The sequence below is a fragment of the Sylvia atricapilla genome, chromosome 4 (genome assembly GCF_009819655.1).
Source record: "Sylvia atricapilla isolate bSylAtr1 chromosome 4, bSylAtr1.pri, whole genome shotgun sequence".
Lineage (NCBI taxonomy): Eukaryota > Metazoa > Chordata > Aves > Passeriformes > Sylviidae > Sylvia > Sylvia atricapilla.
In genome coordinates, this window is record NC_089143.1 from 33,645,792 (window position 1) to 33,657,977 (window position 12,186).

At 37.3% G+C, this 12,186-nt stretch overlaps 1 protein-coding gene across 2 annotated transcripts in view; it reads right to left on the reverse strand.

Moving 5' to 3' along the window:
• The window catches only part of WWC2 (WW and C2 domain containing 2), a 94,581-nt gene that overhangs the window by 36,396 nt on the left and 45,999 nt on the right, over positions 1–12,186 (reverse strand). The window contains exons 3-8 of one of the 2 annotated variants that reach the window (XM_066317557.1): positions 11,023–11,226; positions 9,969–10,045; positions 5,334–5,413; positions 2,504–2,633; positions 1,669–1,815; positions 590–663 (exon numbers count right to left, since the gene is read on the reverse strand). In XM_066317557.1, the coding sequence (XP_066173654.1) occupies positions 590–663; positions 1,669–1,815; positions 2,504–2,633; positions 5,334–5,413; positions 9,969–10,045; positions 11,023–11,226 (712 nt within the window). Of the gene's footprint in view, positions 1–589; positions 664–1,668; positions 1,816–2,503; positions 2,634–4,804; positions 5,122–5,333; positions 5,414–9,968; positions 10,046–11,022; positions 11,227–12,186 lie in introns of those variants that run through there. The other variant, XM_066317558.1, reaches the window with a different exon arrangement.

Here is a 12,186-nt window from a genome sequence, read left to right on the forward strand (position 1 = left end):
CAGCACTTCTGGTGCACCAGAAGATGTCATTTGAACCCTGAATGTTCTGCTTCCTGATGCCCATTTTTCAGTGCTGTGGCAATTCATCAAGATGGCACCACTTTCATGGGCAAGTACCACAGAACTTTATTTGAAAGGCATTCCACATTCATCAGCAGAGCAGTTCCTGACTTCTTTTCTCCTCACATTAAACTAATGAAAAAAAAGCCAACTCATAGTGCTAACAAGTTTTTAAATTATCAAAAGCACCAAGGGAAAAAAGAAATAATTAAGCCTGCTAAATCTGCACTGGAAGTCTGAAGCAACTCTAAAACTGACGAGCCTTCAGTGGTATAGTAAAGTGAAATTATGATCCCAAAGAAGGATATAATGGACATAAATAACCTGGCGACTGCTTTCCTTAGGAAGCCAGCTCACTCTATATTCCCTTAATCCTGGAACTGCCAGTAATTTGTCAGTGTTTTAATTTTGTTTCACGACACACGCAGTTCAGCCCTAAGGAGCAGCCGCGGCGGTGCCGCCCGCTGGATGTCGCTGCGAGCTCGGCTTTGGAGCCGCGGGCACCCCGAGCTCCCACCGCCCCCGTTACCTTCGCTTGGCCTCTTCGTACTGCAGACTCAGTCTGACCTTCTCTGCCAACGTCCATCTACTTCTTGCTCCGATCTGTTGAGGGGGAAAAAAAAACCCAAACAAACAAAAAAAAAGTAGCCCCGTTACCGTGCAAAGTTTCTAAACAAACCAACAAAACCTAGGCAGAGGCTAGAAACATTACAACTTAAAGAAAAATAGAAGTACTCCCCGGCCCCTGTAACCAGCCCCACACTTGCTGTTAAATGTCTAGTTAAGATATCATCTACTCAGCTGTACAAAACAGTGCTGTTTTCTTCTGAGCCACTTCGTACATTTTTAGCAACTGCACTACCAAGTGCCAATATTCCATCACAGTAAAGGCAGCGTTTTCAAATAAGTCTTGCAGCGACTGCACTGAAAATTCTGATCCCCTACTATGAATTCTGTTGACCTCAGAATTTAGAACTATGGCGATGCATTTCAAAGTTAGACTTTAATAAATTTGTTACAAAACACAGACAAGCTCTTTGTCTGGAAAGCCTTGTACACTCTCTTTCTTACAAACTTAGCTTGCAGAACTTCAAAGAAGGTATCAAAATTAAACAGCCTTCTGTGTATGTTATATATATCATCAGTGAAATAAGGTTTTACTAAATCACTGAACAATTCCATGAACAGTTCTTCAGCTGTGTGAAATGAAATTGTGCATTTGAATTCTGAGATTTTTTTCTTGAAAATGAAAAAAAAAATCTTCATCTTTAATTCGCTATGTATGGTGAAACATATCCTATAGACAGATAAAAAAAAATTATATCCACTTCTCCTGATCTTCCCTGTACTGGAACCATTTGACTAAATTAGATTGCCATAAATGCTTCATGACAAATGTATAAAGTTCATCTGAATCTTGATTTAAAATTCAAGGGCAAAAAATCAGAAAAGTAATTCTAGTGTGAGTGATTCTAAGTAGTTCTGTGAAACAAGTATACATATAAATGCTATATGCAACAGCGAGCAGCCATCTGATTCCAATTTCCATTAACAGTAGCATTCTCCTTCAATTTCTCTTAACACTGGACAAAATGGAAAAAAGCTCACCTCACCAGAAATGTCAGTCTGAGACCCTGTATCCAGAGTTTGTCTAGGAAAACACAGCTGGGAGTTTACAGAGCTGGAACTCAAGTCTGGTTCAGATGTTTCAGTGGTTTGGTCAACATTGAATTTTTCCCTCAGTTTTGCAAGACTCTGTCCAGGAATTAGAGAAGGAAGTGGCATTAAAGTTCCTTTGCACTTTACCATGCTTATTATACTAGTTTATCTCCATAAGATATTTACAAAAAAACCTCTTTGATAAAAATTCTGGGTTTATTTCATATTCAGCAATACATCCTTTTAATCAAGCCATTAGTAAGTAAGTAAGTAAGCCATAAGTAAGACACTAAGGGTGACCAACACCTATGAAAATGTAAAAGCTACTCATTTGGGTTTCTGTCTGTTTTGGGACTTTGTTTGTTTTTTAATTTACCAATCAATTATGAATTTTGCTGAAAAAAAACCTAAAAAGGAAATATGCTTCAGAAATAGAACAATTTATTTTAGGAAAACTTTCACTGATTTACAAAATGGTCAGGCATCTCAGAATATATATCAGTTTTGTCCACTTGAATATTCTAATTATGCTTTAGAGGTAACACATGCACTGTAGCTTACATTCAAGTTCGAAAAAAAAATCTATATTCCCTGACAGAGCAGCTTTTTGAACTAGGAATGTCACAGGCTTCAGTTTCTGCATCTGAAAATTAATTTCAATACTAGTTTGGCTCAAAGAGTTTTGAGAATCCCTTAAAAGTATAAAATGCAAGGTATTCATCATCAGGAAGAGAGTCATGTTAAAACAAATGCACAGAAAACTTCCATGAACCAATCAAAATACCTTCATTAAATCTTGTTTTTCTCTCTCGCCTGAACTGATTGCTTTTCTGATGGACTTCAGTTCCTTCAGGATGGCTTTGGCCTCACACAGTTCATACCCGCTCTGGCCTCCAGACATTTTTTGGTCAATTCTGTGGAAAGAGAGAATATTAATAGCAGACAGAGAAAATCATACTCATATCTCTTCTGTTCTACTTCAGGCAGAAGTAGAGTTAGAGAACAGAAGGGAAGGAGGTGAGTAAACAGACATGGAAAGGAAAAATGACATTGAAATCTCCATTCAAATACAATTCAATCCTTGGCAAAAATGTCAAGGAGCACAGAGTTACTGCTGACAATACTGTCAAAATTCCCATTCCCACCATAACTCTCTGTAGCATAAAGCAGCTCTTGGGTACACCTTTCATACTAATAACTGTTTGTGCTCCTTACAGAAGGAGAATTTATTTCAAGTAGTATTTTTCCACCCAAACCCAAACTGGGACATGGGCAGACAGGCAGGCTTCTTGGTACTAATCAGCCTTTCTGAGCAGAAACATAACCAGCACCATTCTTGTCTCAGCTTCCCTCTAGTTCACCCTAATCCTGGGCATTAACTGTCTGGAACAGCTGTTCTGCTCAGCCAGACACCAGGCTCTCTTTATTCACAAAATCTCTGGATAATTAATACCGTATGTCATAGATTGGACAAATCATTAAATTCCTGAACTACCAATGATTTTAGAAACTGTAACCTGAAAATAATAAAACAAGGCTACCCTAAACTTAGAGATAAATAGATGATTCATTTTAGTATTTCCATATTTCCTTCAAGAATTACAGTTTGTAAACACATTTCTCTGGTCTCTAGTTTAACAGAGTATTTCACAGCATCATGGAAATGATTGCAGCTGTGCTTCAAAAATTAAAACTAATGAACAGCCATCTTGATAAAAATCAAGCATTTAGTAGAGAATATATTATTTCGTAATACAATTGGGTTTCTGTTTTTTATCATCATCCCTCATCTTTGCTGGAAGTTAACAGCCTTGTGGGTGAGGAGCGAACAAATCAGAAGTGAGCACAAGTATCCTCAGCAAGAACAGCAACTTGCACTAAACACCTGTAACTGTATTCTATTTTCCTTCAAGTTTTGGCCACAAAATTATCTAAGCTCTAAAGTAGTCTGCAAAGCTGTGAGCATGTCTGTTCTCGTTTCTCTACATTCCAGCTTTGGTACAAACTAAACTGCATTTGTGTCAGGAAACTATCTCTGTGACTTGGCAATCATTCCTGTTCAAGGATATATTTATTTCAGCTTGAAAGTTCCTCAAACTCTTTCACAGGCAGGCACTTATTGTCTGACAGCTCTCAATTTTTGGTAACTTACCAGGTTGCTAAGGTCAAATAGATAGAGGATACACCAACAATTGGGATCATGAACGAACGGTTGGTTGGGTAATACACCACATGCTGTCTAGTAATATGACATGCCATATTCAAATTGCAACCGCTTTATTCTGTATATAATTAAGATAGACAAGAAGGATCTCTGATATATAAGATATTCCATCATCCTGTTTTAAATTAATGGGATTAGTACTGTTTGAAAGTGGCTGACTGAATTTTAAAAACAAACGCCCATTGTGTTTCTGTGGAATGCTGTTGACAGTTTCTGAAACATGCTTTGGATTCCTATCAAAATGGCTTGTGAGCAAGCTGCTTTAAAACAATACTTCATTGTTGAATTAATATAATAAAACCAGCATGATTGGCTAACCTTTAATCCTGGGACAGAAGCATGAGTTTTTATTACCTTAAGCTTTAGAATCAATATGTCTTTCTTCTTCTAAATTTTACTACAAATGAGATCTGATTCATAGTTAAATTCAATCAACTATCCTTGCTGGTCTTTATATATTTAAATAAGAGACAAATCTGACATTTCTGTTTAGTCAAAATGAACGAGGATAGAGACTTAACTGGCATCCTCCTAATGTGCTGAGGATTATTTCTGCTGCTTCTGAACTAGTGTACTAAGAGGAAACAGCTCAGCATTTTACAGTGGAAATGTATTCTTAATGTATGGGTACATACCACAATGTGGAAAACAGGTAGCATTAATAAATTTCTCATCGCATAACTCAAGAAAACACACTTCTTAGCCAGGTTTCCTGTGCAACAGGTTCTTTATGGTGACAGTTCCAGTAATGTTTAATATTTTAGGGCCTAATTTTGTAAGGCAGGAGCAGCAGAGAGTTCTTAGACTGAAAAAAAATTCATTCCCCAGTAATCTAACTGGTTAAATAGCCAGAAAGCTCACCCAGTTCAGCATCAGCCCTTTGGACACCAGGCATCCCAGCAATTGGAACAAAGAAAGGCAGGTCTCTAATCCTCAAATTGTGACTAATTTCCAACCCTGCAGAGCTGTGTACCATTCATACCTCCAAGAACAGCACCTTTCTCTTTCTTTTGAGCTCATAGGTGAGGAAGGATGAAAGAAAGACCTAAGTACCTTTTCAAAACTTAAAAAAAAAAAAATTATATCAGACACACAAAGCAGCTAATTTTGTCCTTGGGACCCCTGACCACTCTCCTTCTTTCTGCCTCTTTGCAACACAAGCTGCCCCATGGAAAAAAAAAAAATAAGAGAGGAGACAAATTTCTTGTGTTAACACTTGCACAGAAGGGTCACCATTTCCACAGATTTCCCATTTCCTAACTACAACAGTTATTAGATTATCCTTTTCCTTCACAATAATTCTTTCAGATAATGCAGATTCAATTCCACACCAAAGAAAAGAAATCAGGTGACTTAATTAAGTAAATTCCTACTATTTTCATTTACTCACTGTTGCAATGTTTCAAAGCCCTGCTCCTTGTACAGCAGCTCCTGCTTCATCTGAGAGAGCTCTCTCTTCAGCTTCTTAACCTTGTGTGTTAAATCAAAGCAAGAGTTAGAAAATTCCTCTTGTTAAACGATGTAACGCATGGCTTTGAACAATTAAAGTATGCACTACATCAGATGAGAGAAAAGGAGTAAATTGCTCTACTGACACACATTAAAAAAGGATCTTATCTCTTCTTGATGTCTATGGGCAACATGCTTTAGTATTAAAGGGACACAAGCAGATTAAATCACATTCCTTATTTGTATTGATACCACACTGTGTTATTAAACCTGAGAGAACTTTAACAAGTAATTTACTTCTCACTTGTTAAGCATGCATTCTAACTGTCCTACAGGGACATGCCTGTTTACTTCTAGTTTTATTATGTTTTTACTTTTTAATTCCTGGATGCTGTTCAGTCATTTGCACTGTAAAAGACAAAATGGACTCTCTTTTTTTCCTAGGAATCATCCAATCTTGTAAAGCTTTACAGACACTGCATCCTTAAATATGTAATTCACACTTATTTAATCCAAAGACAACAATCACTAATGACATGTGAATCACAAATATATGTGTCTATTTATCAAAAATGTCTTTGGAAAAATATTCCCTACTCTCCCTAAATTTGCACGGTCAATTGCTTCTTAACCTTAATATTGCTATTTGAAATGTCAGCAGATATAAGTGCACTACAAAATATTTATGAATCAAGATTAAATTTAAAAATCCTCCATTTAATTTTTAATGTCATATTTCCCAGATGTATGAAACAAAGTTTTAAGAACCACCTAAAAATGAATGTACTTAAACATAAATTAATCATCAGCATACCCATAGAGACAAATGCCTCCTTGAAGTGTGGAGTCCAAGATTTTGGTATTTATACATCTACAGCTAGCTTGTTTGCACTCTACATACCAGCCAGATATTGTTAGGCTTTCTTTTTCCAAATGTTAAAGTGAAAAAAGGAAAAGCTAAAAGTCCACTCTAAAGTTCTTGCTTGTTTTTATAAGCTCCTCAGATATTCAACTCTTGAAAAATTTATTATACTAATATCAAGAACTTAGACCAGTTTAACTGAAATTAATTTCAAAACATGTCTCCAAGATATTTTGTATCTAAATCCCTTTAGACTTCCTACTTGCTGGCTGATATTCTTCAAATAAATATAATTTGAAAGTATTAAAAAAAAAAAGTATGATTCTCAGCATGCCAGGTAACGGAAGGCACTCAGCATCAGCAGCTGCTGCAGCTTTCCAAGAGACTTAAAATGCTTTACATTTCTAAAATAACTAATGATTTACACAGTCTTTGTAGGGGGTTGTAAATGATACTTAGACATGCCAGCTTGCAGTCTCTGGCTAATGTATTTTCTGTGACAGAACTAAAATGCTTTTAATCTCCATTTTCTTCAAAGTAAAATGTGTTCTCTGGATGAAGGGTTATGTTCAGGCTTTTGGAAACTATCATACTATCATCACTAGTTGCTTTACTTGACAGAAAACTGTTTTTATTTTGACCATACTGAATCATTAGCATGACAAATAGACAATTTCTCTAAGTATACATTCAGTACTCCTCAGCTATTTTCTCCTTGACTAGTATGAAAACTCCAAGAATAATTTCTCAAGTGTTCTGATCAAGGTTAAGGAAAATGAACAGATATCACCTCTGTGTTCCAGCTAAAGTGATGTGTAAAATATGAAACAAGTCTGAATTTTTCTGAAAAATACAGAATGACTAAACCTTTCGCTTTAAAATCAGAAACATGTATTTATATTAATAGCAGAAGGCACACTTGATTTCAACCTAGAGGATTGTATTGCTCAGAAACTCTTACATTTTTCTTCAAGATCATCTTTTGAGTGTCCTCTGCTGTACTTCATCATCATTTCATTATCAAGAAATGTGAGTTGGGTGCATTATCCTAGAAGGATGTGACCTACATCGTAATATAGCCTCTGTGTTTACTGCATCATCCCTGCATTAAACTATTCTTAGGCTCCTTGTCTTCTCCTTCAAAACTTTCATATAATTCCCCCTTTTTCACAACTCTACACTTGTTCTAAAATTCACCCCCTTCCTACTGCTTCTGCACATCGTCAGTCACCTGACAGACCTCTCTTTCCTACTCCTAACCACATCTTCAAGCAGGCCCCTGTGCTAACCCCTTTCTATTCCCAGCACTCAAGTCCTAATGGAACAACACAGCCAACCTCCCCAGCCCCTCCACTCCTTGTTATTTTATAAAGGTGCATTTCCTACTCACTCGCTGCACGTGCATAAAACTTACTGTGATCACATATGCTTTGTGCTGTTTGAGTTATCTTGCTGATTGCTAATTAAGACCCCAAATTGCCCCACTCAAAGTCTACGGTAGGATGTGATCCCTGAATTTTAGTCTGGTGAGATAAATATTTCTTCTCCTTCTTATTTCATTTAACAGGTGTCTGATTTCTGTCATATTTTCTCCATGACCTATTGCACAACAGGCAGTTCAGGTATCCAGAAGGCTCCACATGCATATATAACACACAGCTAACAAGGAAAAGGCCAAAGGCCAATTCAGAACTTCCTCAAATGCTGTTTCCCCCCTCCAGCCACCGTTAACCTGATGATACCAGTAATCCTCAGATCCTGTGAGACAGAGAAACAGGTTTAGTACAACTGATCTAACAAAGTGCAAAATCTAAGTAGCTGGCTAGCAGCTTACTAATGACTTTGCTTCTCATTAAGTCCATGCATGCATATACTGCAAAATGCCCAAAGCTGGCCTATTAGCAAGCATCTTCAAACATTCAAATAAGGGTAAACTGTGATAACAGCCATACCTCTCTTGCCATCTTCCATGACAACCACTTTCCAGCCCTAGCATGACAGGGTTCCACTTTTTCTTATCTCAGTTTTCATATCCAGTGGCTTTGGATGACCATACACTTTATGCTGATACAGATACTCTTGGATTGCACCTTTCTAAACTCTGCAGACAAGATTCAGGTCACCTATTTTAGGCACATATGCAGGACTATGCAATGCCAATAAATCAGGCATTGGGAACCAGCAGGATATTAGGCTCCTTGACGTCAAAAAACAATGGAGAGAGGAAAGCACCTCCAAAGTGAATTACTGTGATAAACATATCCAACTCTCACCTTGGTGAGTAATTTGTAGATCTGTAGTCAATGGTAATGGGAAAAAGTGAGCACAGGACCATGACTGAATTTCCTCTCTTGACAAGTAGATGACTATATTTAAATTTTGTCATGTGTTTTGTTCTTCAACAACACTGTCAATTTCCTAAATATACTGGTAATTGACTTGCCAAAGGAAACATCTGTTACTGCTCCACTCATTTTAGAAAGAAGCTACTGCCTTGTTTCTTCTTTCTTGTTCCTAATAGGGTCATTACTGTCTTTGACTCCCCCTACTAAGCTTACAAAATTTTTCTTCCCACCTCCAGCATTTGAATAAGTTCCCTCACTGATCATCATCCCTTTGCCTTAATGGATAAGGGACTACAAATCAAGATCGGTAAGGATGAACAGGTGTAGTCAGGAGGGTAACGTGCAGACAGGAGTTTTAGAGTGCATTCCATCCCTGATTTATGCTGATTTTTAAAAGTTTAATGAGGTATTCCACAGTTCCTTTCAGACATAAATTGTGTAGCTTCCTAATCACAACCTTTACTCCATGTGAAGGAGGATGTTACTGTCTGAGGCTTCTATGAGTGCTGCTCTGTGCACAAACCAGGAGAGGGCAATGGAAGAGCTAAGTAAATGCTGTCACTTGTGCAGATTCTGCTCTCCTGGAGTCTGTATGCCAGCCCACATGGAAGAACTGTGCTGTGAGGTGCTGTGCTGCCTTTTTAACCTGCAGGCTTTGATGTAATTAATTTCATTACCGACTACAGAAAGTGCAGGATATCCATAAAGCATTATATGCCACAGTTGAAATAAATGAAATCCCTATAGATATTTTAAACGTCTTCCACATAATTTCTTCCTTATCAAGATAAATTCACTAGGGACTAACCTGTGAATGAAAGTTCCTTATATGGAGTTTGTTACTGATCACACTGATCAAATCATGGATTGGTGTTCATTAGCAATTTCAAAATCCAAACACAGACTTTCATCTTTCATCTGAACCTTTCCATTTTGACATAACAGAGGGGTTTTGCACCATTATTGAAACGTATTTTTCAAACAAACAGAAACTTCAGGCAGTTCAAGAAGCTGATGATGCAATTCTCACAGAAGAAAGGTTGCATAAAAAAAAGTCATCTTAGCCTCTTACTTTTCTATTTTTACCCTTCCTTTAGAAAACAAAGGCATACAACTGGAAATAATTATCGTATTTATTTAAACCTACATCTAATTAGAATATCTGTCAAAGTTTCCCAAAAAAGTGTTATCTGAAAGCACCAGAGACAGCTTTAAAAATTAATTTTAAACCTCTGAATGGTATCTAATTAGAGTATTAGGAATTTCAGAACCAGGGTACAAGATACATCTGCTAGTTCAAGCTATGCTTATTCTATAATCATAAACTTGGCATACAGAATCCAAATGAACATGAGTTAAGGACTCTCACCCTTAATCTTGTAGTGGAGATTTCAGCCTTCAGAATGTCAGGATCATACTTTGTGCTTGATGAAGAGCCTGAAAACACTTTTTTTAAAAAAAGATAAAAAAGACAAATATTTAAATACTTTTAAACCACTAATTAGTTTTTTCCTTCATGAATGCACATATATCAAAACCCTAGAATGTGCTCAAAACATATAATACTTTAAAATCTAGCCTTTTATAGAGTAGTCATTATTGCAGCATGGCAATAATTACTGAATAATCAAAATTTTCCCATTTTTCAGCCTACCACTACATGGTATCTCTCATCATTTACTTATCCCAGGGTCCTTAAGTAGAACCTTATTCTCTCCGACTTTCAATTCCTTGCTCTCTGTTCTTATCCTTCTAGCTGGGCCATCTTGTAATCACTTTCTTCCTGAAAGTTGTAATTTCTAAGATCTCAGGAAAGCATATTTATCCAGAAGTCTCAGAGATCTGGCACTCTGTTCTTCCACAGATGTATATGCTCCTTTCATACACTACTTCTAAGAGAGGTGTTTGGCCAGTAAGAGGCCTCTGACAGTGCTTTTCTAGATGCTGATTCCCTGCCCAGGACAAAAACCTGTATCTCTACTCCACCCCTGGGTCACAGCACACAGGCTACAGAATTACTGCCTGCTCCTTCTATAAATCAGCAACACGTTCCCTTCTTGGTCTATTGCAGATACCTGTCAACACTGAAGGGTCATTTCAGCAGGCAGCCAGGAAGGTAAGAGATCCGGTTCACTTTGAATGTAGATGTGACATAATTTTGTCTCAACAAACTGCATGACAAAATAGATTTCAGAGCCAACTGCTCTAAATCATGGCTCAAAGGAGTTCAGTTGTACCAGAGAGAAGAGGATTCTCTCCAGCAGAATATCTTTATCTTAAATAAATAAATAATGTAGGGCTAACTCTAAAAGCCAGAGTACAAGGTGTTCCTATCAAACCTTGAAAACTTTTCCTAAAGAGAAACAGGATCCCCTGCAAGGCAGAGATCAAAGGAGTTACATTGTATTCTCTACTGTACTTACAGCTTGTACGAGAGCTTGATTTTTCTTTGTAGGCACCATTCAACCGTACATACTCATCCAGTGCAAGTGCTAGTCTCTGTTCTTTCACCTGGTACAGTTCCTTCTGGGTACTGAGAGCATCCTGGGCTATTGTAAGATAATCTTTTAACATTCTCTCTTGTTCTTGCCGCCATTGTTTCCTGGGATCTTCTATTTGTGTTGTTTCTTAATAGGAGAAAAAAAAAAAAGATTTAAAGAGACCTCTGCTGAAATCCACTGCCAACTAAAATTGCTTCTTTGCCAGTAATTCACAGTTAGATTAGTCTAAACCATAGTTTGCCTTTGGTTACTGTGCAGGTGCTTCACTTCCTCCGCCATTGCAGTGTGCGTAAGGAACAGAATTCAAGGGACTAGTTGCAACATTAGGAATTAGAGTAAAATAGGCAAATGTTTATGCAGATCACTCCCATGTAGTCAACCTTGAATTAGCAACATCCTAAAACTCAAAAAGAAAGCATTTTTTGCATCGGAGTATTTGGAAATAATGGGATCAACAAAGTCTTTTCAACGACATCTTACAACAATGCATTTCTGAACAAAAACTAAAAGCAATCTTAGCTATTACGTTTTTTCAACTCCCTTCCTCCCCACTTCATTATTTTTTACAGCCATATGTTATTCGTGATTTTAGTGGTTATCTCTCTCTCCTTTCACTCTATAAAAACAATTTTATCTTTCCCCCTGTAACTGAACTAATAGATCATTAACTCTCCCAGCTCACCTCACCTAACTCTATTCCTATGCTGCTAGACATCTGATCCAACACACAAGTGTCTTTTATGGCCAGCAGACGGAGAGGGCTGCCCTCAGAGGGCACTTCCATCTGTCAAAGACAGTGCCCAAGACACCTGTGGGACCAAACTGCTTTTTTGAGGTGTCTCCTTCTTTTCACCGACTACTCAGGTAATAAAAATGAGTAGGCTGGAACAGGCCTTTAATTTACAAAGGGCTGCAGGTAACATTTTAAGTCTAGCAGCCACACACAACACAGACTTGCATAGGATACACAGACAACAGGATCAGACATAACAGTGGTATATAAGATCAATATAAATCAATCAAGATTTTAAAGTTTTATTTCTAATGCAAACATACAAAGAGTACTATATATGGTTGAATGTTCAA